Genomic DNA, 27,747 nt, shown 5'->3' with positions numbered 1-27,747 from the left:
AGAGAGAGAGAGAGAGAGAGAGAGAGAGAGAGAGAGAGAGAGAGAGAGAGAGAGAGAGAAATGAGAGAGCAAGAGAGAGCGAGAGAGCGAGAGAGCGAGAGAGAGAGAGCGAGCGAGCGAGCGAGAGAGAGAGAGAGAGAGAGAGAGAGAGAGAGAGAGAGAGATGATTTCTGGATCTCAGCTCACTGCATATGATCTTTCATAGTTCCATCCATAGTTCCACATTTCATTGCTTCAGTTTTCTTTACAGATGCCTAGAATTACACTGAATATGTATTTCCCACATTTTCATTGTCCATTCATCATTTGAAAGACATTTCGATTGTTTTCATTTTCTGGCTACTGTGAATAGGGCAGCAATGAACTTGGTTGTATAAGTCTCTATGGAGTATATTATTAAGCTAGCATCCTCAAATAGAGAAAATATGCCACTTGTCTTCAGATACATAAAATAAGATTGTTTCTAATTTAAATTAAAAAAATCCAGGAAAAAGGGGAAAAAGAATGAAAATGTAAAAAAATATAAATAGGCATTAAGTGCTTACATGTTTCAGGTTCATCATCTTTTGGTCAAGGTGAAGATGTAATAATATAAGAGTAAAATTACTTTGAAAATTTATAGTTCTAGAGATGTATGTTTTATTATTGATAAAAAACTCCATACATAGTAACACTTTAAAGATTTCTTTTTGCTGAAACCATATGTACTGTCCAACTATCAAAACAAACTATGTGCTTTCTTTTGAAGATTAGAACAAGCATTGATATATAATTTTTAGAATATGAAAAGTTGAAGTGTGCAATGACTCCTTTTAAGCTTTTACTATTTTAATAATGGAGTATGTATCAGGCACAATAATTTAAAATCTGCTTCCATTTATATCTCTCTGATCCCTGTGCCATTCTCCCAGGTACACAGCTGTATACTGTCACTGGTGGTTAAAGATGTGTTGTTTGTATTCACATCACTTAGGAATGTTACTTATTTACTTGCTACATAACTTTGGAGTTTAGTTCATTGTTCCTTGTTTCTCTTGTATGATACGGGACAGCAACAGTATCTCACTTATGAAACATGTGCTGAGGATTAAATTGATTACACAGTTAACCTCCAGTACAGTCTATAGCATACATCTAAAATCAGAATTATTAATTTTATACTAAAATTAATTTCTGTCTTAATTGCATAGTCATTAAAATTTATATTTTCTCTAATGTAGGAACAAATGCTTATATTTCAATTTATGTTATCTTATATTACTGTATTTATTTATTTTGTGTATGTGTGTATTGGTAGATGCATACCAAGGTGCACCTGTGGAAGTCAGAGAACCACCTGAAGGAGATGGTGCTTTCCTTTTAGTTACTGTTTGTACCCTGGGGCTCCTACTGACATAATCAGCCTTGGTACCCTTACACACTGAGCCATCTATCCAGTCTCATATTTTTTACTTTATAATGATAAAAAATATGTTGGAATTTTTAAATTAATTTTCCATGGTCACTCAGAAAATTAAAAACTAACCTAAATTATTTGACCCAGTATTTAGTTTCATTGTGTAATAAATACTCTGACTTTCATAAATCATGTCTTAATAAATATTTTTTGATTTTTTGAGACAGGGTTTCTCTGTGTAGCTTTGGAGCCTATCCTGGCACTTGCTCTGGAGACCAGGCTGGCCTTGAACTCACAGAGATCTGCCTGCCTCTGCCACCCAAGTGCTGGGATTGAAGGCGTGCGTGTGCACCACCAACACCCGTCAATATTTTTGATGATTATAATTCAAAGAACTAATTTTATATAAGGAATCTCTTTGGGGATTATGAATACAATTGAAAGAAACATTAAGAGATAAGTATTCGGTATCAATTAGTTCATATATATATTTCCTCATCAATGTAAGATTTCAATGTGAATATGCTAAAATAAAGGTACTGTTACATCCCAGAAGGGAAAGTAAAGTGTTATCTCATATTAAATTTTAATAGAACAGATAAAATAAAAAAGTTAATTGTTATATTTATGGAGTTATTGTCTTAGATCACTGCCTAATCATTGCTAGAAATAGGCAACTAAAGAAGGTTATATCTGAAAGAACCTTGGGGTTATATAATTCAGCATTTTCATAAGACTATGAGAATGTAAATAGCTTATCTATCATCATACTATTGGAAGCAAGTGAAGTAGAATCCAGGTTTCTGGGTCTCTGGCAAGTACTCCATCAATTATAGTACAACTCATATGCAGAAAAATTAGTGACATGTCAACAGAATTTTGAAAAGAAGTAATTAAAACTTTGGCACATGTAAGTTGAATGTTTGTTCCTAAGCATTCCTCCAGAGCAGTAGTTTTCAAGCTGTGAGCTGAAATCCCTTTGAGGGTCAAACGACACTTTCACAGGGGTTGCATGTCATCTAGATATCCTGCTTATAAGTTATTTACACTACAGTTCCTAACAATAGCAAAATAGCAATGAAATAAACATATGGTTGGTGGTCACTATAATATGAGGAACTGTCTTAAAGGGTTGCAGCATCAGAAAGGTTAGAACCACTGGTCTAGAGACAGGCATTCTAGTACTCATTTTAAATTAGATACTGCTATTTTCCTTAAGATCAACACAATACCAACGTCTAAGTCAGTTGCTTTCAGGCCAGTTGTAGTCACCTTGACTCATTTTTAGCAGGTGGTTATCTCTTTTAGCAACTTACCACACGAACTAAATAGCCATGTTGTGAAAAGTAAAGAATGTTTAACCTATTAGAATTAGTTTATATTCTATCCTCATTTTTTTTCTAACTAGGAAACTGTAGTTTGTGATTCATTCCTCAATGTTTTTGGAACATACTATAGTCTTCATAACCCAATCTTGTTGTTGCACAAAGGATCTAGATTGTAAGGGCCAGGCAGAGATTTTGCACTGCAGCCTGAACTAGCTGAAACTCTTCCTTACTTTGGGCCGTACTCAGAGTTGGTAGATTAAGACTGTGAATGTTTACACCTACTAATGCCAAATGAAGATAGTACTAGTATCAGAGCTCATAATATTATCGAGGTGCATGAACTTCTATTAAAACACAGTTCTCTTATGTTTTGTCATAGGTAACCTTGGCCGGGTTGAGCAAGTCTCTGAGTTTGAGTATGATCTGTTCATTAGACCGGATACTTGTAATCCTCGCTTCCGGGTCTGGTTCAACTTCACTGTTGAAAATGTGAAAGAATCACAGGTGAGGGGAATGGTGGCTATCTAGTATGATCTTAGAAAAAGAATATCGTTTTCTTTAACAGGTGTTAAAACCTTGACTGTAGTAGATTATATTGCTCTATATCTATAGCAAGGATAGACTTTCGTTTCAAGAGATAGTGAGGGAGAGGTAAAGAATTCTTGTTGGAAATTCATTAATGCAAACTTGTGTCTAGAAAAAGCATGTTGTTTATTGATTATATCCTTGTATGTGAGGCTTCCTCATGGAATACCATAAGAAAACATTGCAAGTACCTTGTTGCTCTCTGAATCTAATATGCTGTTACATTATCTATGCAAAGACCCAGGAAGACATTCTCATAGACCCCATCTCAAAAAGTGCTTCTCTTATTCAACAGGATGTTCATTAAGCTTGCATGATTTTTATAACTGAGTGTCTTCCCTGAGGTTTGTGTACCTAGGAACTCAGTCCATTTTATAGCATTATCTAGAGATTCCATGAAACCTGTGTTTTCTGTGTCAGGTTTAAATTTTACAAATGTATTAATCTGGCTGAGTCTTGATTTCTCTAGCTTTACTTTCTAACTGCCAATGATTTACAATACTTTTTGAAAACTTTTATTTCCTGAAAGACTATTGATGAAAATAGAGCAATAGCATACATGTGCTTGAAATAAGCATTAGCAAAGTCTAATTTTGAGAAATATTGCCATGCTATTCCATTCCATTCCAGCAGCTACAAACAGACTGCACAAACTGCACACATAGTGATTTTATGGTTCTTTTAGCATCTGGAAGCCTGGCCATGAAAATTTTCACCCTGTCTTCCCTTGGGTTGTCTTTATCTACAACACCAGGGAAAATAAAAGGAGCTTGTTTGGTTTTTACTCTGTCAGTCAATGCTGTGGCATCTCTCTGTTCATTTGAGTTACAATTTGATTCACGTTTCAGGATCTGGCGGTGTCTGGATTTCAGGGAGTTCAGGGCTCTTCCTTGACACAGCTGTTCCTGGCATACTGGCTTCAGCACAAAAGGGAGGGACATCCACTAAAGTTTTCTCTACAATCCCACTGACACAGCAGTGAGGAACATGCCATCTTTATTGAAGTTTAGAGGCTAACTGTGGAAACTAAATACAGGAAAGATATTTGTACACTAATAAATATGACACCTCAAAGTTTTTGGCACATGGGGGAAGAGACAAAAGAGCTGAAGCTCACACAGAGTTCCCTCACCCCCACCATCCCTAAGTCTTAGACTTGCTGCTTGCTGTTAGCCAATTTCACATGGTGAAATCTCTTTTACTCTTTCTATAGCAATACCTTACTCTTTCTCCTTCATGGCCATGTACACTGGTTCACCTGACTCTAGGATTATTCCATAAAATAATCAGTAATCTTCAAAATACTTTCCAAGATTTATGTGGGCTCTCTGCAAGCAAGGATCACTTGATATCACACTGTACCCTCACCTCCTTCTGTTGCTGACTTCTGTTGGTAAGTTATGCTTGTCACATATATAGTCCTCTGAAAAGCAAACAGCTATTCTGCAGACAATTTATATGAAAGGAAGAAAGCACCTTCTTAAATGCATTAGAAATATGACAGGATTTCCACATTCATAAAAAGATCACACTTTTCTTTCTTATGTAGCTTATATATCCTTCAACTTGCTTATTGCATCTAAGAAGCAATTAACTCCTAGAAAGGGGGCTGGTTAGTTTTTGATTTTGTTGTTAAATAGAGACTGAACAGTAGTTCACTTCTTAATTTTTAAAATTTCTTAAATTTTGAGACACATTAGGACTAGCCCTAGTTTCTTATTCACTTCAGCCTCCATGAAGATTGTCTTTATACAGCTTATGTTAACAAATAAAGAAGTAGGAGCTGTGCTGGTTTGAGATTTGGAGGCAATTACTTCCTTCAGTTATACACAGACTATTGGGAAAGTTCCTTGTGCATTGCAAATATTTTTGTTTGCCCTTCTAGTTTGCTTATAGGAATATCTGTTTTATTGTTTGAAATTTCATAACAGCAGTGTTCTAAGTTTTATGCTGTATATTTAAAGTATATAGTCTTTGTAGCAATCTTTTCTAGCAGTTAAATAATTGAGTAGCATGGATGTATTCTAAGGGGGTCTTTTAATAAGAGAATTGGTTATGTTTTATGATAAATTATTTTTGAAGTTGTCATAGCTGACGCTTAATCTGTCGCTCTGGGTCTAACTACATAAGCAATACTATGCTTGTTACAACCCAAAGTCTTATGTTTCTGAACCTTATGCTCTATTCTTCACCTCTCTGTGGCCACTGTTTCATCAACTCTACCCACCTTATAAAGTTATGGAAATCTGTCTCAAGAAGGCTTAAAGATAGACCAGGAAGATACTGTATATATCCCCAGCTCACAGGATATTGTTTTCATGGTTGCCTACACAAAGAGAATGGTTTTGCTATTAAGTTTGACTTGTGAGATCTGCTTTTATAATGCCTTTTCCTGTAATCTTTTCCCATATCTCTCCAATTTCCGTTAAAATGGGAGCTTCGCAAATGTAATCTCGTAAAGAACCTTATTTAGTGCTTGGTACCAGCAGACAAGAAAATATTAGTCATCACAGGCAGACTCCATTAAATGAATGTTAAAAATCAAAGGATCAAATGTACTGTACATGCAGGACTAGCTTTGGGGTTATTTTCCTTGATGTTTTTAGGAAGAGATAAAAGCTTGGAACATGCGCTGCTGTATCACAGGACTGATTTATTAGCACTCCAAAAGTAGTTGCTAAATAGTACATTTGCAATAGTTGATGGAAACTAAATGTCCTGGTACCTTTATGAAAAAGTAATTTTCTCTCTGAAAAACTGATATTAAATATTCTGATGTAGAAATGCATTATTGATGCAGCAGAACACTTGTGTGAGGTAAAAGCAAATTTTTCTATTTAAATACTTATGATAAAATTTTAGCCAATAAGAGAAAATAAAATGATATGCCTGGGCTATTTAAGCTGTTTTCATTCATGCATATTTTTTATATCCTACATTTATCTTGCTCTGATTACAAAAGCAGCCAATGCTCAATGTAATAAACACAGAATATAGATAATTCTTAAAAGCAGAAAAATGAAATACATACACACACACACACACACACACACACACACACACACACACACACACCACTTCCACATATATACACACACACCCCTATTATTTTTCCTAGTTTGAAGCAGATAATACTAAATTGGGATATTTTTCTATGCTTATTTATTTTGGCTTATAGTTAATTTGTGTTATAAATATGCTTTAAAGTCTTTCTTTTAAGAACCTAAACATCATTACATTTAATTTTATATTATTAATTCTTGAAGCATGACAAATATCTGATTACTATATACAGGACTGGTTCATTATTCTTGAATATAAAGATCATTGTCTACTGTATATTATTGTAAACATTACTGTTGGAAACATCTTAATGCAGGAAATACTTTTACAATATTGTCTTTAGGAGAAATTTGAAGGAAGCTGTTGGACAAAGGATGTGCACAACTTAGAGAGCCAATGCATGCTGTTTGAAGTTTACACTACTTTGTTTTCGCATCCGTATAGAATGAGGTGTCTTTCTTTGAATTTCTTTATTGGAAGTGTCATTTTTTTACTCAGATATTCGCATATCCAGAGTGAATTGTTTATTTTCTTCACTTTGAGTCTTCACACAGATAAATAGTCTATGATGGAGTGCCCCAGGCCTCTAGTCATAAAAAATTAATTGATTCTAGTAACATCATACAACAGAACAAGTTCATTTATTATATTTAGTTCCATTTACTCTATTCATCAATTCTGTTTTATCTGGGCATGCCAATAGATTTTCTCTAGATACACAAAGAAGAATAATGAGATCTAGTATCATCCACGGGTAAGAGAGAAAGACCCTGTCTCCCAAAAGAAAATTATTTTCTTATTAAAGATTGTTGATGTTTTTAATACATGTAGAGCTAATTGCTCTTTGAGGCTTACTTTAAAGGTTTGTTAAAGAAAGCATAATATAGTGATGGCAATTTCTCTGCTACGAAGACATGACTGTTTACAAGTACCTACTGAATGATTCAGATAATCAGTGCTATAGCCTGAGTATCTCTGAACCATGGATTTTAAAAATCATGGCACATCTAGGAGTGAAGTTATTCACTGATTCTTTGGTAGAGATCTCCAGCTTTGGGGTAACAATTTTCCAATTTGCTGTATATTATTTTCGATGTCAAATCATTGATTTTGTAACTGGGTAGGTAAGGGAGCATTTATTTCATCATAGTCATAAGGTGGCGTTTGAGAGCTGGAAGATGTGCCTGTAATAGCCTCTACTTCAGAACTTGTTATTTTTTTGAAGTTACTTTCTAGTAAATTATTTTTGTTCATGTCTTGGAGTCTCACCATGTGTGTATACCGCTTTTCACACAGCCCAGTGGCCCAGTGTAATTCTCTACAGATTTATGGAACATTTTTCCTTGCCAGTGTTTCTATTCTAATATTCTGTTCTATAATTCTAGATCTACAATCTTAAATTCATTCTTTAGTCTTCTAACCTCTGTTTCTTCAGCCATGTGTTGTGAAAAGTCATTATTTTTCCATCATAGTTTAGGATGTATGTTCTGATTGGAAATTTTACAGATCATAGATCTTACTGTACTTCTTTCTTTCCTCTTGGGTTTCAGTCTTGAGTTGCTGGTGGACAGTGTCTAAAAACTAGTGTTCATTGATATTATATAAGGGGAAGATAGATTTACTAGCAGATACTCTGTTATGGCTGAGAGTATATGATGGGTTCAGTTTTAGCAATATGTACCACAAGGTTCAAAGATGATGAAGGCAGTTCAAGATACATACAAGATTTCTAAAGGAGAAAGGGGTGGAAGGTGAGGGGTTTGGAAAATACAATATGAAAGGGCATTGTTGTTGTTGGTTTCTCTTGTCCTGCTAGATCCTGATGCTGTTCTCAGCCCCAAATAAACACATGGATGCTATATTAGTTATTAAACTGTTGGCTGATGGCTAGGGCTTCTTATTGGCTAGCCCTGCCTTAATTATTAACCCCTTTCTATTAATCTATGTATTTCCACGTGGTCTTGGCTTACTGAAGGATGTCCGGACTTTCTACTCCTTTGTCGATTACATGACAACTGTTTTGGAGGGCTCCTTGTGCCTTCCTTTCCCAGAATTCTCCTTGTCTCCTAGTCTACCATCTTCCTGCATTATTGGCCAACAGTGTTTTATTCATTAGCCAATAAGATAAACATATATATGGATATCCACCATCAGGGTATTGAATATTGGATATTTGAAATTACCACATCATCCAATATTGACAGTTTTTGAAACTAAAAATAAACTACAGTAATTACTACTAAGCAACAAGCATAAATTGTAACTTTGAGGACCGTGACAGAGTTGTAGGAGTTGTGGAGTTAGATTATAAATTTAGTAAATTGTAAAAAGGTGCTTGTCAGAACAGGATAGAGTAAAGCTGAGAGAAATACAAGTTATTGTAGTAATTGTTAATATCAAGGTTTAAAGTATGTACATGAGAATCTGTATCTGGAGTAAAATGAAGCAGAGCTTTCCTGAGGAGAAAGAGTGCAGTGTTCAGCCTGTTGGAGCAAATGACCCAAACACATACTTACCAAATTATAATGAAATTTGAGCAACATTTATTGAGAAATGAAGAGGAATAGGATAAGAGAGTTACCATCAACAATGAAAGGCTATGGAGGAACAATCTGAAGCATTGAGATGCAAAGCTGTATTCACAAAAGTAGTCTCAACAGTACGAAGACCTCACAAAATTTATGTATTTCTCAACATTTCCAATAAGAATTTTCCTCTTCCAATTATTAATAGAATTTGACAAACTAATTCTAAAATTAAAGCATAAAATGAAATACAAAGAATTTCTCAGTCAAATTTAAGGGAAAACCATGAATTTCATATATGTTTGCTAATGGAACTGGTATTTCAACTCAATTTTTATAGCAGTTGTAATTTAAAATAACCATAACATGGTATAAGAAGAGAAAAGCAGTCTAAATGAACAGTAGAGGAATCAGAAACAAAGTTATTTACATGAGTTATATTATGACAATGATAGTCTTATAAATAGTAGAAATAGGATGTATAGCAAACTACTTTTAATGTCTTTAAAACATTTATAAGTGGATTAAAGACTTAGCTATCAGAGCAAATTGAAAATTTAAAACTGTGAAAACATCAATAAGGCCTGGCTTATCATCAGTTTGTGGAAAGCAACCTACGAAGCTTTGGAAATAGCCTCGGTTGTTTGGGAGTTTCTGTGAGGTCTCTTTGATCAACAACTTAACTTATTTCTAGCGCTTAGAGTTTCCACTTGGTAGTAAGAGAGGTCTAGAGGGCTTTGTGTTTCAGATTATTTAACATAGCCACAAAAGCTTTGTATTAGGTTTCCATTGACTCCTTAAATGGCCCTTAGTTTTAGCTATCCCACCCTGTATTCCGGTGGTTCTGAACCTTTCTAATGCTGAGACCCTTTAATACAGTTTCTTTATGTTGTGGTGACCCTCAACAATATAATTATTTTTGTTGCTACTTCATAAATGTAATTTTGATACTGTTATGAATTGTAATGTAAATACCTGTGTTACGATAAATCTTTCCGCCATAAGCCACCAGAGCCCCACCGCCACATGTGAGCTTTATGCCAGCCGCCCCCCCACCCCCAAGTTAGGGCCCAAATGAATACACAGAAACTTGTATTAGGTTCAAAGCTGCTTGGCCAATGACTAGGATTCTCATCTGTTAGTTCAGTCTTAACTATCATAAACCTATATATTTTATAAGATTTATCTTATCGGATGCCTTATTGGCGTCCCTCCTTGCGGTGGATCACTTTGTGCCGCTGGAGCAGGAGCAGAGGGGAAAAGAGGAAGGCTTCCTGTTTCTCTTTCTTTAAATATGAGTCTCCTTGATATGTCCCTTCCTGCCTGGATCACCACTTATCTACTACATTTCCCAGAATCCTCTTTGACTCCTAGTCCTAACTTGTTGCCTCATTGGCCAAACAGTTTTTTATTCAATAATCAATAAGATAAACATACACAGTACATTCCCCATCATATCTGGTATTCAGAACCTCAGATATATGACCCCTAAGGGGTCCCCGCCCACATGTTGAGAACCACTGCTGTATCTCCTTTCACTCACCCTTCCTCCATCTCTCTTTTGGTCCTCCCATTATAGTTGTCCCACATATACATAACTGTCTATTTTATTTATCCTTTCTAGAGAGATCCACTGCCCAGTCCTTCACTCTATACCTAAACATCATTTTTATACCAATTGTAACCTATTTATTGAAAACATAACAGCTAAGATCTACATATAAGTGAATACATACCACACTTGTCTTTTTGGGTCAGGGTTACCTCACTCAGGTTGATTTTTTTCCCATTAATTTCATGATTTTTAACAGTTGAGTAATATTACATTGCATAAATATATCAAATTTTCATCATCAATTCATATGTTGATGGAAATTTGGACTGTTTTCAATTTCAGTCTATTATGAATAGAGCAATGATTAACATGGTTGAGAAAGTGTCTCTGTAGTAAGATGTAAAGTTCTTAGTATATACCTAAGAGCATAAGAATGGACTTTGGGAGCCCATTTCACATAGTGGGATACTCCCTCAGCCTAGACACACGGGGGAGGGCCTAGGCCCTATCCCAAATATGACAGACTCTGAAGACCCCTCCATGGATGACCTCACTATCCCTGGGGAGCAGAAATGGTATGGGATAGGTAGGGTGTTAGTGGGGGCAGGGGAGGAGGGAGGGAAAGGGACCTGGGATTGACATGTAAAACAATCTTGTTTCTAATTTAAATTTTAAAAAATAGAGGAAAAAAAGAGTGCTATAGCTGGATCTTGAGGTAAATGAACTTCTACACTGATTTCCATGGTGGCTATACAAGTTTGCACACATACCAGCAATGGATGATTATTTCTATTACTCCACATCCTTGCTAGAATGAGCTGCCATTTATTTTATTGATCTTGGCCTTTCTGGCTGGTATAAGATGAAATTTCAAAGTAATTTTGATTTCCATTTCACTGATGTTGTACGTTTCTTTACATGTTTCTCAGCAATTTTTGTGTTTCATCTTTTGAGAACTCTCTTGTTTATATCTGTAACCAGTTTTTAAATTGAATTATTTGTTTAGTGTTCAGTATTTTTGTAATTTTTATATATTTGAGGTATTAGCCATCTATTGTAATTGGTAAAAATCTTTTCCTATTCTGTGACCTGTCACTTTGTCCAAATAATGGTGTCTCTGTCATACAGAAGCTTTTTAGTACCATGAGGTCCAATTATTAATTGTTCTTCGTGGCTGTGCTATCTGTATTATATTCAGTAAGTCTTTTCCTAAGGCACATTTATGAACTTAAATTTAAATAGATCTTTTTAAAAATAGGTTTGGTAGCTTATGTAGGAATTGTTTGTTGGTTTTATTGTTTTTTTCTTAAAGCTTTTGATAGACTATAAACTGTGCTTCATGGAGCAAGAAATATTTGTTTGAGGAGACATTCAGAAGATAGGGTATTTTGGAATGTATAGAAAAATAGACAAATTAAGATAGCATAACATAAATTTTGCATTTTCAATATAAACTATATCATTTTAGTTTCAGTATAAGTACTGTGTACATGACTATATTTTAATTCTTTCAAGTTGTCTTACATTGTTTTACAAATTTTAATTTTTGGAATTGTTAATAAATCTAGGAACTATCCTTGGGATTATTTTCTCTATATGTATATGAAATGTATATAAATGAATTACTGTGCTTATAGTACTTACATGCTTCCCCATGATATTTTAGACAGATACTATCATTATAATGTAAAGTGAGGAAGCCTTATGTAAACTTCTGGTATTTAACTTTGAAGTATTTGTTATTTGGCTTTTCACTATTGCATACATCATTTTGACATTGTTAATCTTAGTGGACATATTGTCCCCACTGTCTTAATTTATCTTGCTCTTGACATTGTTGCTATTTCACTGTTAGAAACTGTTTCTTTGGAGTTTTGATCTCATGTCTTCTGGTTCTTCTGCATAAGCCCCCCCTCTCATTCTATCATGTGTATTTCACACTGTACATACTGTATCTCTTTTCCATATTTCCAGCATTATCTCTAGTTGAAACTCTCCTGGACTAAACAGCCTCTCTCACACTAATTGTTTAAAAAAACCCTTTTCTTGCTGGGTAAAATGACATCTTTATTTTATATTCCAGTGAGTGTTGTTACTGTTTATACAGTCATTTAAACTAAAAAATGTGGCACTTTTCTGAAATTCCTCCTATGTGCCTTTATCTTGAACCAGGCTTTTTTTTGGGGGGGGGGCACCAACCAGTTCCCAAACCATAACACAGAGACTTGTTAGTTATGAATGCTCAGCCTTATCTTGGCTCTTATTTTAATCTTCATCTATGTTTTGCCTTGAGGCTTTTTACCTTTCTGTATGTTCTACTCTGTCTGCTGGCTGGTTGATGCCTGGCTGGTCCTGGGCATCTCTCCATCTCCCTCCCTTGTTCTTTTCTCTCTTGTTCTTCTTGAGCCTAGATTTCTCCTCCTGTTTATTCTCTCTGCCCAGCAGTCCTGCCTATCCATCTTTTGCCTAGCTATTGGCCATTCAGCTTTTTATTAGACCTATCACAGGTGTCTTAGGCAGGCAAGGTGAGATAAATGCAACACATCTTTACATAGTTAAACAAATGCAGTACAAACGAATTTAACATAGCTTCACATAGTTAAAGTAATATTCCATAGCTTAAGCTAATGTAGCACATCTTTACTTAGTTAAAATATTCTACAACAATATCTAAAGGTACTAAATATAATAATTGTCCTAATAATTCATTTATCACAAATGCGATGGCAACACTGTGTTTAGTCACTCATATTAGGTTTTTCCAACAATTCTGAGAGGTTATCTCTATCCTTATCTTCATCTATAAATTATATAATTAGATGCCATTTAGATGAGAAAATCTTATTTCAGTTATAGGTTATAAAATCATATTATAAATCTTCATTTATAGATCATAAACTGTCTATTATAATCTGGATATTGAAATCTATCTATGATAGATTATAGATTCTTTCTTGAATTTGTTTGTGCTATTTTGTCACTGTTATAATAATGCAGTCCAGCTTGTGTTGCCAAGACTGTGAAATTGTCTTCTAAGCTGGTGCTTTATCCAGAATCTTGCTATTTAATTCTCTCCTTCAACACATAAGGTATTCTATGTAAAGTTCAAATCTGACCCTACTGTTCAATTGCTGCAAGTCTTAAATAGCTTGTTCTTGCCTATGGGGTAAAGGTCAAGTTTCTTTTGGCATATGCTACTCTTACTTGTCTGGTTGCCATCTAATCTGCCTTGCTTTAAGTACATTTTGGACTTTGTTATAGTCCATTATAGAGACCATGTTGTTTGATGTCTTCCTGCATTTTTCTCTCCCCTTTCTTAAATGAACTTTTACCGTTCTTTAATTTGGACTATGTTCAGATTTGGTATTCAGATAATTTACTGTGTTATCTTGAGTAAATTATGTTACACATGTGTGTATATGTGTACACATGTGTGTTGCACAATGAAATTAATTTTTCTGAGTAGACAAAACAAAAAACTGATTTTAACAATAGTGAATCCTTTGTTGTTATGCATATAAATGATACCAAAAGCCATTATTTCTTTTCTCTTGTTTTCAGTCTATTATGCTATATGTTATACTCTTTATGTTTTTTGGTTTTATGTCTCCCCTACATACTGTGAATGCTCCTTGACTTATGATGAGGCTCTGTTCCACTTTCAATCTAAGTTGAAAATATCTTAAGGTGAAAGTGCATTTAATATCTCTCCTGCCATATGAATATTGCACTTTAGCAACAGAATACACAGCAGTTTTGTTGTTGTTGTTTATTTGATTTGTCAAACAGCTGATTGAGAATATTCACAAACCAGGGATCTTTGTATGTACATAGTGATTGCAATTTCTCCTGTTTTTACAGTCAGAGAAATACTTCTAAAATGTTACTTTTATATCATTTGTTATCACCAAATATTTATAGTACGTGGTAGGTGATCAGAAACCAGCATGAAATAGAACAGAGAAGGTCTTTTTGTTCTGTGACAACTTATGTTGTATTATCAGGATAAACAATAAGTTATAACAAGTAAAAATGAAGGTATTTTTTATAAAGTAGAAAATTCTAGAGTTTACTTAATTAAGTCTTGCCACAGATGTTTCTTTTCAACAGTTATGAGTTGATGTGCTACAAATATTTGTGTACTGTATGGTTGTGTTCATGAATATAAAGTTTATTTCACTAAGCTAAATACTTGGGAACAAGATTTCTTGTCATATGGTAAGTGACTGTTGGACTTTATTAGTATTTTCAAACTATGTTTTCAGTATGGTTATTATCATTTTGATTTTCCTTCAGCAGTTGAGTCCAATTGTTGCACAACCTTGTCACTGTTAGTATTTTTCAACCTCTGCTATTTTGAAACTTTAACTGTATATTACCATGCAATTACTTTGCATTTCCCTGGTGACTAATAATTATTTGCTTATTTGCTGTGCTGAATATCTGATCAAAGATTTTATCAGTGTTTTAAGTGAAATTGTTTAGTGTTTTCAATCACTGGTGTTATACATGTTGACTGTACAAAATGCTCTTCTTTTCCTCCATTTTTATTTAAATTAGAAACAAGATTGTTTTACATGTCAATCTTAGTTCCCCTTCCCTCCCCTGCCCCCCACTATCACCCTACCTATCCCATGCCTTTCTGCTCCCCAGGCGGTGTTGTGAGGCCTTCCATGGAGGAATCTTCAGAGTCTGTCATATTCTTTGACAGACATATTCTAGGGACTAGGCCTAGGATAGAGGGCCTAGTCCCTATCCCATGTGTCCAGGCTGAGGGAGTATCCCTCTATGTGGAATGGGCTCCCAAAGTCCATTCCTATGCTAGGGATAAGTACTGATCTACTGCAAGAGGCCCCATGGATTTTTGAGGCCTCCTCACTGACACCCACATTCATAGAGGAGAGTAAGATAACAGATACCATAATAGAGCGAGCCATTATAGCTTTAAAGAGAAATCAGGCACTAGGGAAATGTCCAGAGATCTACAAGGATGACACCAACTCAAAATCTAAGCAACAGTGAAGAGGCTACCCTAAATGCCCTCCCCTGATAATGAGATTGATGACTAACTTATATGCCATCCTAGAACCTTCATTCAGCAGCTGATGGATGTAGAAGCAGACACCCACAGCTAAACACTGAATTGAACTGGAATCCAGTTGCAGAGAGGGGGCAGTGATGAGCAAAGGGGTCCAGACCAGGCTGGTGAAACTTACAGAAGCAGCTGACCGGAACAAGGGGCAGCTCATGGTCCCCAGAGTGATAGCTGGGAAACAACATTCTCATTTATTTAATTAAGTCATTAATCTAAACAATAATACTGTGACGTAAATATTACTATTGGATAAGAAAAAGGAGTCTCATAAAGACTAAGTAGTGAGCTAAAAGCCAGGAGCCAGGAACTATGACAAGTGTTCTTCCAGTGCTTCATTCACATGTAGCCGGTTAGTCTAGTTATTCTCTCCATGTTTCCCAGTACCTTCACATGCTTCAGGGTGATAAATTTAGATCTCTTCTGATGGAATACCTGAGGTTCATTAGTGATAAATACTCCATGACATATATGGCAGATCCGACCTTGACTCCCATGCCAGTCTTCTGGCCTTCTGATAAATTATGCTCCGATTTACATATTTGCTGTATTTCTTTTGTTTAACATTTCATAAATATTTGGAATTCTGCTCTTTCTTATCTCTTGTGTCCCATGTGCAGATTTTTGACAAATTATTTTCGTTTCACACTCAATTTCATAACAAGATAGAACTTGTAGAATAATTACACTTGATAGCCTATTGCATATCATTGGAATAATGATAACATTTTCTAAGTTGTTTTTATGATTTGCAAAATAAGGTATTATTCTAATGTAATTTTATTTTAGACTACTTAGAATAAAAAATCTGATTTGATGAAATTCCTCTTTAACATACACAAACATTACATGTTGGCAGTATGTAATTGAGGATATTAGTGTATGAATGTACAGGCCAACTGAAAACCAAGCATGAAAACATTTTTGCTTCCTTTTCATTTTTCCCTTTTTGATCAATTTAAAATGTTTAATCTGTAAGAAGGAATACTTACTTGATAATCCAACAACATTTATTTATTATGTCCTGTTTTAAAGGTATGTCTTGATAACGGATGGCTATGTTTAGCTCAGGGCATTTAGCTTACTACTGTGTGTGATTTGTATTTGTTTCATATTTAAACTTTCTCTTAATTGAGTGTTGCTAATTGATTGCCTCAGTTACCAAAGGAAAGCAAGGAAGCTGTGCTTTTCTTTTGTGGAATTTAGCTACAGGTACTGATGGCTTCGGCAGCATCAAGTTAAGGGTGATAGAGTAAGTCTGTTCTTCAGTTTCAAATTAAATGCTGATCATGTGGTGACATTTTTTGTCTGTTGAGTACTTTTAGAAAACGTGCATCAATTTGAGAGGAAGTGTTAAATTTTTACTTCTAAGCTCTTTAATAATTACTTTTATTTGCTTTTTTCTTGTTTATTTGTTTGGTTTTTGAGACAGGATCTCTCTGCATAGCCCTGTCTATCTGGAACTCACTATATGGATCAGACTGACCTTGAACTAAGGGATTGATTTATTTCTGCCTCCTGAGTCTGGGATTAAAGGGGTATCCCACCATGTTCAATACCATTTGCTTTTTAGTTAGCATAGAGAATAATAGTTTTTCATCATGGCAATTCATATGTATCTTACTTTTGATTGGTTCTCTTATTTTCTCCTCCCCCATTCCCCTAACTCCACACTTGTTCCCGGTTTCCCTCAGTGGTCCCCTTTCCATTTACTGTTCTCAACTCTTCCCCTTTAAACCTCCTTTTGTATTTTCATGGCCACCTTTTAAGTTTCATGATCCATATGCATATAAATATATACATAGTAAAATAAAAACTGGAATTTGCATATGAAGGGGAAATGTGATATTTGCCTGGATTAATGTATGGATTAAAGAAGTAGTAATGAGACCCCCCTAATACAAATAAGGCCCTGAAAGATATTTCTATGCTTCATAGTGCTTATAGTTTGATGGGAAAACAGAAGAATAAACAAATGAAGAAACATTATATTAATTTCACTTAACCCTAAATTGTATAAGGTAAGCGGACTATGTCACTAAATGATAGTCATAATTATGATGTAAAGAAGGTAAGAAATATTATTCATATCTTGCAGGTGCAGTCAGTTTCAACTGATTTTTAACCAGGAGAGAACATTTTTACATGTTTATTAAGTAAATAACAAATAAGTAATTGTATACTGTTGAAAAATGTATCATAGCTAGAGAAATAGTTTCCTTTATTTTATAGGTATAAAGGTGTTAGATACATTTTTAACATTTAGGAAACATACATTCTATCAGTGAGGAGGAACCAAGTATGTGGAATATTATAGTGCAATATAAAATGATAAGTTTACTCAAAATGCAGCTAAAATATTGTTAAAGTTCCATATATTTAGTTGGAGTGAAGGGTTTCAGAAGGAACTCATTAGTTGACTTGGAATGCAAAACTATTCTTGATGAGGGACAAATCATGATAGTCAAATATCACAAGCCTTTTATGGTAGTCTAATTCCTCAATAGTAAGGTAAAGAATAAAATAACAAACAAACCCGTGTGATGGTACCAATTTTGTCTAACAAATATAGCTTTGTATCTTCATTAAGATTGTAAACTTAACCTTAGAAGTGATATTTCACCCTCCATTGTGTTTCAAAATTAATACTAAAGTATATTATATAATAATAATTGCTAATTTATGATGAAAATCAAGATGAGCGTCAAAATGAGGAATTCCTTGCTGGAAATTTTGCTCTCTGTGTGGTTTTAAACTGCTGAACAATTGAAAAAAAAACTAAATTTAAATTAGAAACTTATTGTGACATAAACTTCTAAATATTTCTGTTGCAATATAAATAAAACACAGATGTAGAAAGTGAAAAAAGATAGTTATGTAAATGAAACTGTGGGTACTAGAAACAGAACATCTTAGGCTAGAGGAATCTTAAGCTATGGGTTTTTGGCTGATCTACTGCCAAAAGAATGAGAGATTGATATTTAAATTTTATGCAGAATTTCTTGGGTAGTATAAGGCTTGCTTTGGCAGAACAAAGCAACAAAATCATAAGAACAGATACTGAAACTTTTTTGGGCTTTGATTTGCTATGTATATGGGGAAAGCCATGGGTCTAAGCAGATTCACTGTCAGAGCTCCTCTGTTCTCCTGTGATCTAGAACAGCTCAAGGCACTTGGGCTCTGTCCTATTTTGTGGAATCTTTGTATTTCAGCTAGCTTTCTCACAGTATTCTGTGGATGACAGAACTAAATGCTGATGACTTAAACAAGTTTTACTACAATCCATCCTCATAATTGCCTTCCTTAAACTTTGATATCAATACTGAACAGAACCTTTTGCTCTAGTTTGTACCATCTTGTTTCAGCCTTTAACACACCATTCACTCTCCATTTAACCACGCAGACTGGAAATTTGGGGGTTGTCTTTGTTGATTCATTAATTATCTTTTCTTGCCTTCTCCTGTGTGGAAAGTCCTTCTGTGTTTCTCTCTTTGCTTCTGTGCCATGTCCTCCACCCCCTACCCCTGGGTCCTAGAACCCTGACTAGGGACAGCAAAAGAATAAAGAAAAGTTAGACACATGGATACGCATACAATAAATCTGGGCTAGGTGGGATTCTGCTAATGCACCAGTGATTTGGATTCTGGTACAGCACCAAAGGGTTAGTTTAGTCTTCCTGGGTCTCTGTAGGGAAGCATTCTCAGGCTGCCAGCATCCTAGAGGCGGAAGCTGCAGTTGCTACTCTTTGCACATACTGGTCAGTCATTCACAATCACTCAGGCTCAGACTCCTGAGGAAAACTTTGCCATTTTCACATGGGTCCAAGGCCTTGGAGTCCTGGACGTGGTTGTGCCCATGACAATAGCAATACTCACTCAGGGCTTATTCTGCTCCCCATATTTCTCACAGATCCTTTTTGATGGGAGTAAAGTTTCTTCTTTTCTGGGCAATTTCTCCTGACTTCATGCTGTGCCACTGATAATGCTAACTTAGCATGGATACCACATGCTGTTGTAATTGCTGGGTTATTGTTACTCCCTGAATTGAATGACTTCTTATTTAAGTTTCTATAGAATGAAGTTTACTGGGAGGATTGAATGAACTAGTTCTGTTGTATTATATACACATATGACCATAGCTATTATTATTTATTATCTTTTCAGTGAGTCCATGAGACTTATTCTTTTCAGACCTAATTTTGGGGGGATAACCAGATGTTCTGTCCAAGCTGATCGAATTCTTTAACCTGATCTCCAAAGCTTAGCTGTGAACTTTATGTTTTTTTTTTCTTTCCTTGAGACAAGATCTTAGCATATATCCCATGGCTGGCTTGGAATTGGTGTTTCTCCCAGACTGACCTTGCAGTTCTGATTATGATGCCTCTTTTTACATATCTTTGATTTTCAGACATGTGCCACCTGCCTAGATTATTTCTCCTTTTCCAATTGAAATACACATTAAGTCCCTAGAAGTACTGAAGTATGTTTTTGTTATTGTTGCTTTGGTAGTTGCAAAGGTGAGTTTTTTTTTTAATAGAATAAAGAAGATGGCGATTAGTAGCAATCTAAAACAAACAGCAGGTAAAGATTTTAGAGGGGGGAGAAAGGGATGAAGAGAGAGAGAGAGAGAAATATGTTTGTATCCTAATTTGTGTGTGTAGGTATGGGTGACTGTAGAGAGGCCAGAGTAGAACACATTAGGTGTCTTATTTTATCACTTTCCATCATTGAGACAAGTTGTCTCAGAGAACCTGAAGCTACACTGGTATGCAGCAAGCTCCAGAGATCATTCTGTCACGTGTCTGTGTAATTTTCAATATGTAAAATGTTTCCCTATGTCTTTCTATTGTTAAAGAAAAAATGATAGACTACCTCCCCACAATGTAGTAAGCATATTTTCTTTCTTTCTTCCATTATATACAAATAAAATCATAACAACCAAGTGTAAAACAAAGATAAGACTCTTAAAGGAGGCAGGTGTGGTATCACATGCCTTGATCTCAGCACTCTGGAGTCAAGGCAGGTACATCCTTATGATTTTGATGTTATACACAGTGAGATCTAGGCCATTCGGGTATACATAGTGAGACCCTATCTAAAAACAATAGACTCTAAAAGGCAAAAAAGTAAATAATCTAGGAACCTTCTTATTGGTTAAGGCAGGGTCTCTCACTGAACCTGTTAATTTGGCTAATCAGTCTGTTCAGCAAGCTGCAGTGATTCTCCTGTTTCTGCCTTCCCAGTACTGGGATTACAGGTGTGTGCAGTGCTGAGGTTCCCAAATCCAGGTCTTCATGCTTACACATCAAAAGCTTTATGAACTGTGCCATCTCCCCAGCCCCAGAAATATCCAATCTTGAAAAAGTAAAAGAATCAGTAGATGGCACATATTAGAATTATTTGATATGGATTTAAAAACAGCTGTTATAAAATATTTTAATAAGTTATTATAGACATACTGAAAATAGAAAATTCCATTAAATACAGATTATATAAAGAGGAACCATATATAAAATTTAAAACTGAAAAGTTATGAAATAAAAATCCAGCAGTACCATTGATCTAAAAGGGTCAACTCAGTATTTTCTGAAGATATAATGACACAAAGGGAAAGGCCAGACAATATTAATATCTGAGATGAAGTAGACCATCCCATCATAGACCCTGAAGATATTAAGAAGACAGCAAAGGTATGAAATGATAATTTGTCAGCTTAATTGAAATAGTTAAGTCCTTGAAAAGTATGTCACTGAACATGACATACAATGAAACTACATTTATAATTATTAAGAAATAGCACTTGTAAAAGAAATAAAAATTTCATTAAAAGGAAACCCTCAGACCCCAATTCTTTTACTGGAGAAATCTATCAAAGCTTTCAAAACAATTTAACATGCATTTTTTCTAACATAACAAAATGCCATAGGCTGGATAGTTGAAACACTGTTATGCAAGCTGCTAGTCTGAGTGCAGGATAGTAGAAAGCATGTATTCTGATGAGCATCCCCCTTAGCTGTCTTCTTGTTGTGTTATCACATGTAGAAAAGACATATCAGGCTTTCAGGTGTATGCTTTTTTAATTGTCCTAATTCCAACATGAAGCCTCCACTCTTACAACTCTCTCTCCCTTCCTCTCTGTCTCATATATGTATGAAAGAGTGTGTGTGTGTGTGTGTGTGTGTGTGTGTGTGTGAGAGAGAGAGAGAGAGAGAGAGAGAGAGAGAGAGAGAGAGAGAGAGAGAGAGACAGAGAGAGAGAGAGAGAGAGACAGACAGACAGACAGACAGAGACAGAGAGAGACAGAGAGACAGAGAGACAGACAGAGACAGACAGAGACAGAGAAAGATTTTTTGTGTGTTTGTGCCTATGGAGGCCAAAAGACAACCTCCATGTCAATTTTAAGAATGTCATTTCCTTCCTCTGAGACAGTCAGTCATTGACTTTGGACTCATTAATTTGTCTATATTGGCTTGTCAGAGATCCCCAGGGATCCACCTGTCTTCACTTCCAACTTAATGTGCCACTAAAACACAATATGGGTTCTGGAGTTCAAACTCAGATCTTCATGCTCAGAGAGGGAGTCCTGTACTGATAAAATCTCCTTAACTTCTAATGATCTTCTGCTCTTGTTTGGATCATGGGTCTCTCCCATCTTCCTATGGATTAGAGACTCAATCCTCAGCTTGGTGACTTTTGGGACTATTAGAACCTTTAAAATGTATGGCTTAATGGAAGGCTTTTAATGCAATATGGGTGTTCCTTTATTGGGCTAGTGGGGATATAGTCCACTAAATCTAGTTCCATTTTGCTTCTCTCCTTCCTTTTCCTTGTTGAGTTGAGGTGAATAGTTTTATTTTTTCTCACGACTCTACATGATGTGTCAACACAGCAACTAAGTCACTTGACCATGGACTAAAATCTCTAAAGGTTTTGATGTAAAAAGAACCTTCTCCAATTATAAGGTTATTATCTGGTTAACACACCTTCCAAAGGTCTCATATTCAAATACCATTACATAGGGGTTAATTAAGGCTTTTACATGTTAATTTGCAGGTGATGGGTAAAGAGAATAATTCAGCCAGTAGATGCCATGTTTGATTGAGAAAATATGATAAACACTGATGTGTTGCAGGGTTGATCCACAGCTGATGGAATTATTTGGAATTCTTATAAGTAAGACCTAGTACAAAGTTCATTATGCTCACACCATTGAAAGGTCCTTGCCAATCATCTTCTCTTTGTTTCCAAGCTACTATGAATGAGTAGCTTTATGCTACAATGTATTTCTTGCTTTGATGTTGTATTTCACCATCAGCATGGACCAATCAAACAACCATGAACAGAAACTCCTGAAATCATGAATCAATCTTTTCTTCTTACAATTTGATTATCTCAGACATTTTGTCTCATGATGAAAAACCAATATACTAGCTGTATCTCTTCTAGAAAATGATAAGAAGGAAACATTTTCTATTTCATTATTAACTCAGTGTTATCATGAAACAAAAATGGGAATGAATGGAGTACAATCAAGATTGCAGTGAAAATATAGAGAAATACAATTATGATCTCAAAATTATTTCAAAACATTGTCAAAGAAAACTCAGCAAAATGTAAAAAGACTTATACATCAAGAAATAATTGGGCCTTGTTGCATTGATGCAAACCTGGTTCAGTATTTGAAAATTAAAGTAATCCATCAAATAAACAGATTAAAAATGAATTCATTGTCTATGAGTAATAAATCATGAGGATGGGAACAGAGATATAGTATGCCCTGCCTAGGTTAGATACTGGATTTAAATATTTGAGTTACTGTGCTAAAACGATGTTATTTTTACTTTAAAGTATTAAGATTAGTTGTACATAAAAGAAAGACTAGATAGAGAATAATTTGACTATGGCAAATGCACATGCAAGAGAGAGAGGGGCATACGAGAGGGGGGAAAGGGAGAGGGTACATGACCACAGCAGTTACTTTTTGGAAATGTCAGGAAATGGTTCTTAAACTTTGATTATTGAACTTTGTCCAGAAGGATGAGTAATAGATGCTTAAGTCTGTTTTCTGTTGCTATAATAAAAATGGCTTTATTTTGGCTCATGTTTCTAGAGACCTGAACATTAAAATCAACTGGTCATATCCTTTAAGGATTTCAGAATGGCAGACAGTGGAAGGGTGATCAGGTGGTGCATGCAAAAACAAAATAAACAAGGTACATGCCTTGTTCATAACCTGAGCTCATTGTAACAAACCTACCTTGAGAGTGCAGTGAGAAATACATGGGAGAAAGTTATTAATCAACCTAGTAGGACTGTGGCCCTCATGACCTGGACAATTCCTACTATTCTCTTTTCTCCACACTGCTACACTGACAAGCTTCAATATGAATCTTGATAAGAATATCCTGTATTTAAGTCATAGGAAAAGGAAGTGATATTGTAAGGAGATAGAAAATCAAAAGACCAGCAACAAGAATCAGAATATAATATACAGTCACTCAATATGCCATTTATCCCTTCTCTCTGCCTGGGAATCATAATCACAGGTATGGTGCCACTATACTTAGGTATCATTTAGTTTTGGTTATCACCTAATTTCTTGGCATAAATACTTTTGCTGTTACTATTAAAAAGAAAAATAATTATTACATAGTGGAGTGAACATGAGTACTAACTACAGCTAGTCAGGCTTGACATAGAATTTCAAATTTATCACAACAATTTTAGTTTAACATTTGTAGTTATAAAAAGTGACTGTATATAGGATTTACCTAGAGATGTCATAAATAAGATAGTACATACAAATACTTATATCTGTTTTTTTACACATAGTCAGTGTTTCACATGCAATACTTCTTAAAATGTGTTTTCAAACTATTTTCATTCTTAGTGAAAAATAATTTGAAGTAATAACTTAAGGTAAACATAAAGCAGTTCTGCAAAACATACCTCATTGTGCAGGTGAATTTTCAGAGAGATGTTAGCAAACTATGGTTTTTCAAGTGCAGAAAGGATAACATAAATTTGACCATTCAAAGACTAAAGATTATCGTTAGTTTTAAATCAAATGAGACCTTTATATATCTTCCTTAAGTAGAAGCCCCTTTGATGCCATATGACATACATTTATATCAATATCAAGATTATTTTTATATAAAATTTAAGATCATATATGCCTTTATAAAATTATTTTGCCTATAAGGCCTGGGTTATCCACTAAAGAGTTATGAAAACAAATTGGGTCATAAATTGAGAACTTCTCATTGACTTATGAATGAAGATAACATTATTTTAATGAAAACAAGTATTGAGCCCAGATGAATTAGTACATTAGCTGACAAATGATTAAGTTTCAGAAACATTGACATGTTTCCCTTTGGCAAATCATCCATGTGATCTTGGGAAAACCATTTAATCTGTGGAATCTATTTCTTTATCTATAAACAGGAATAATAGTCCTTAGCATGCTCACCCTTAGGAGTCTTATGTTCATAAATGAGATGGAGAACACAGAAACAGTTTGTAAATGAGCCATTGCTATAGTTGTGCATTATTAATTTTTCTGTCAACTTTCATGCCTAACTATCAGTAAAGCAAACAAAGAAGCAAGAAAGAAAAGAAAATAAACTTGAGTTATTAGCTAGTTCTGCTGATGTGGTAGGAATTTGTGTGTTTGAATATTCTTTTCTTTTCTTTCCTCTTAGAATATCTTAGTTTCTTTAATCTATGAAATTAGAAAGCAGTAGAAAAGTGGGTATCCCCTGGAGGATTTTTTTTTTCAAATCTCATGTTCTTCTTCCCTGTAAAGAGTATAGTTGAAGATTAAGCCTCATTGTTTACTTGTACAAGTAAAATGCTGTTTCTGAGCCTACAGCTTAGAGTGATGCAGAGACTAACAGTGGAGACTTAATGTTAAATTTTGGAATCTCTAATATTTTATTTAAATGTGTTTTCAATGATTATGCCAAACAGCTCCTGGAAGATGACAATGGCGTGGACTTTTTCCTTCTTCAGATATCTTGGCTCTATTTCAGTCAACATCCTTCCATGAGTGACTGACATGAGGGTATTTTGTTCCTTGAATGGAAAACAGAATGACAATCACTGAGCTAGATGAACCATAGAGACTTTCACCCTCCAAATCTCAGACCTGGAGCTGAAGATTGCAGAGACATTTAAAAGCATTTTAGTGGACAATAATTTGGAATCCCAGTTTCACCAATGTGTATTAGTTTAGCAAAGCTAATACCAAGGTGCTCTAATTTCTTATCTCAATGTAGCTATCACTCAAATGTCAAAAACTCATCATAAATGTCATAAACAAAATCAATTTTGAGTGAGAAAAATCATGATATTAACAGCATATGCAACACTGTTTGTGACTTGACATTATGTCTGGTTCCTGTTTGACACATTTTCTTCTACCAAGTTGTGATTAATCAAATCTTATGGTGATTGCTCACCATCTTTCAAAGATACTATTTAAGTGTGAATTTGTAGCTATATAGGATAATTTCTTAGCAAGTAATGAGTTTCTTCTTTTTATTTTGTAAACCTAAGAAAACATCAAACTCAGGTGGATAAAAACATTTTTTCCCTGTTTTCACATTTTTTCTCTAGGCCACGCTATTTTGTAGAACAGAAATGGAAGGTATGGGTTGGGTAGTTGGGAAAGTTGAACTGAGGATCTGATTTTGTATTTGACTCTTGGTGGGGAAGAAGAGGTCATGAAGGATCCATGCTAAAGTCCAGGCTTTAAAGGATATAATCAGTAAATGTGGGGATGACTGAATGGCCTTAAGTTTCATAGCCCCTGTTTAGCCACACACATGCAAAAGAGTTAGATAAAAGTTGTATAACATTAGCCTGGGGATGCTATGAGATTTCAAATGGAATCCTAGAGAGAAAATAACCTTCCAATATTATGAATACTTATATTTCAGTAGGCTTGCTTATAGTCTATTAGATTTCTTTTCAATATTGAGTAGAATTAGTTTTTTTGTTATAAATACTCAGGATTTCTTCTTCATAGTTTTTTTTATTTCTCACTCTGAAGTACTTTTCTATCCTTTCTCAAGTGATCATTCAGGCAACCATTGATTACAGTTCAGAGTCAGGGGATGTCTCAAGATACCACCATTTGGAGCCCATTCATAAGAAGGACACACACACACACACACACACACACACACACACACACACACACACACACACCCTACACAGCCACACACACACACACACACACACACACACACACACACAATATTTTATAGATTCTAACACAGAGGATCCTGTGTGTGTGTGTGTGTGTGTGTGTGTGTGTGTGCGCGTGTGTGTGTTGCACATGTTCTTTCCACTGAACTAACAGCCTTGGTTTTGAGTGAGGAATGTTGTTTTAACTTCAGCACAGTTGTTCTGCCTTAATATACTGCTATCTCACCCAGCAATTGCAACTCCACACTCAACTGCAACTTCTCTAGCAGTGGTCTGGATGCTCAGGCCACAACCTAGTGAGAATTCTGCTCCCACAGGCACTGGCCCTGTTGCTACTGCTAAAGGTAGCTTTAACAAAATTTCTATTGTTCTAATTATGAATAAGACTTGTGATTCAAAGGCCGGGGGTGAAAACTTGTTAGCTCAAAGAGGCTGGGTCACAACCAGTTAAACCTTTCTCCTTGCCAGCACCCATGGAAGCCTGTTACATTTGGCACCAAACATGGGGCACAGATCTCTTTCTAGAGTATGAGAAAGCTGGAAAAAATTAAAATTTACATGCCTTCCTAGTAGCCCAGTGCTCAAAGCATACAGAGGTGTGGCTGTGATATACAGAAAGCACTTGTGCAGGCAGCATGTTAAGTAGAAACAATAAGCTAAAGAAAAATGTTTGCCCCAATGTGGGCACAAACATCTTTGAGTTGGGGTGGTTAAATGCAGCTTTAGGTTAAATGTGGATCTCTCAGCCAGGACTTTGGGGGCATAAAGACTGGCTCTCATGGGCCCAAGTGGCGTGGAGCTAGCCACCAGTGCAAAGCCATGCAGTGAGTTTCAGTTTTGGCTCACATGGTCAGAGAATGCTATGAGTGCACAGTAAAGCAGCTCCAAACCCCCCTCCGCCTCAAAAAATCAGGTAAGAGTGTGCTCAAAAACATGCATAGGTGCTTAAAAAAATGGGAATAGATAGTCATAGGAAAAAATAGTTTAAAA

At 35.3% G+C, this 27,747-nt stretch overlaps 1 protein-coding gene across 1 annotated transcript in view; it reads left to right on the top strand.

Moving 5' to 3' along the window:
* The window catches only part of Agbl4 (ATP/GTP binding protein like 4), a 1,036,629-nt gene that overhangs the window by 76,658 nt on the left and 932,224 nt on the right, over positions 1-27,747 (top strand). The window contains exon 3 of the mRNA XM_035438666.1: positions 3,104-3,251. Coding sequence (XP_035294557.1) covers positions 3,104-3,251 — 148 coding nt within the window. The remainder of the gene's footprint in view (positions 1-3,103; positions 3,252-27,747) is intronic.

Source organism: Cricetulus griseus, chromosome 2 (genome assembly GCF_003668045.3).
Source record: "Cricetulus griseus strain 17A/GY chromosome 2, alternate assembly CriGri-PICRH-1.0, whole genome shotgun sequence".
Taxonomy (NCBI): domain Eukaryota; kingdom Metazoa; phylum Chordata; class Mammalia; order Rodentia; family Cricetidae; genus Cricetulus; species Cricetulus griseus.
This window is presented reverse-complemented; position numbering and strand designations above follow the sequence as displayed.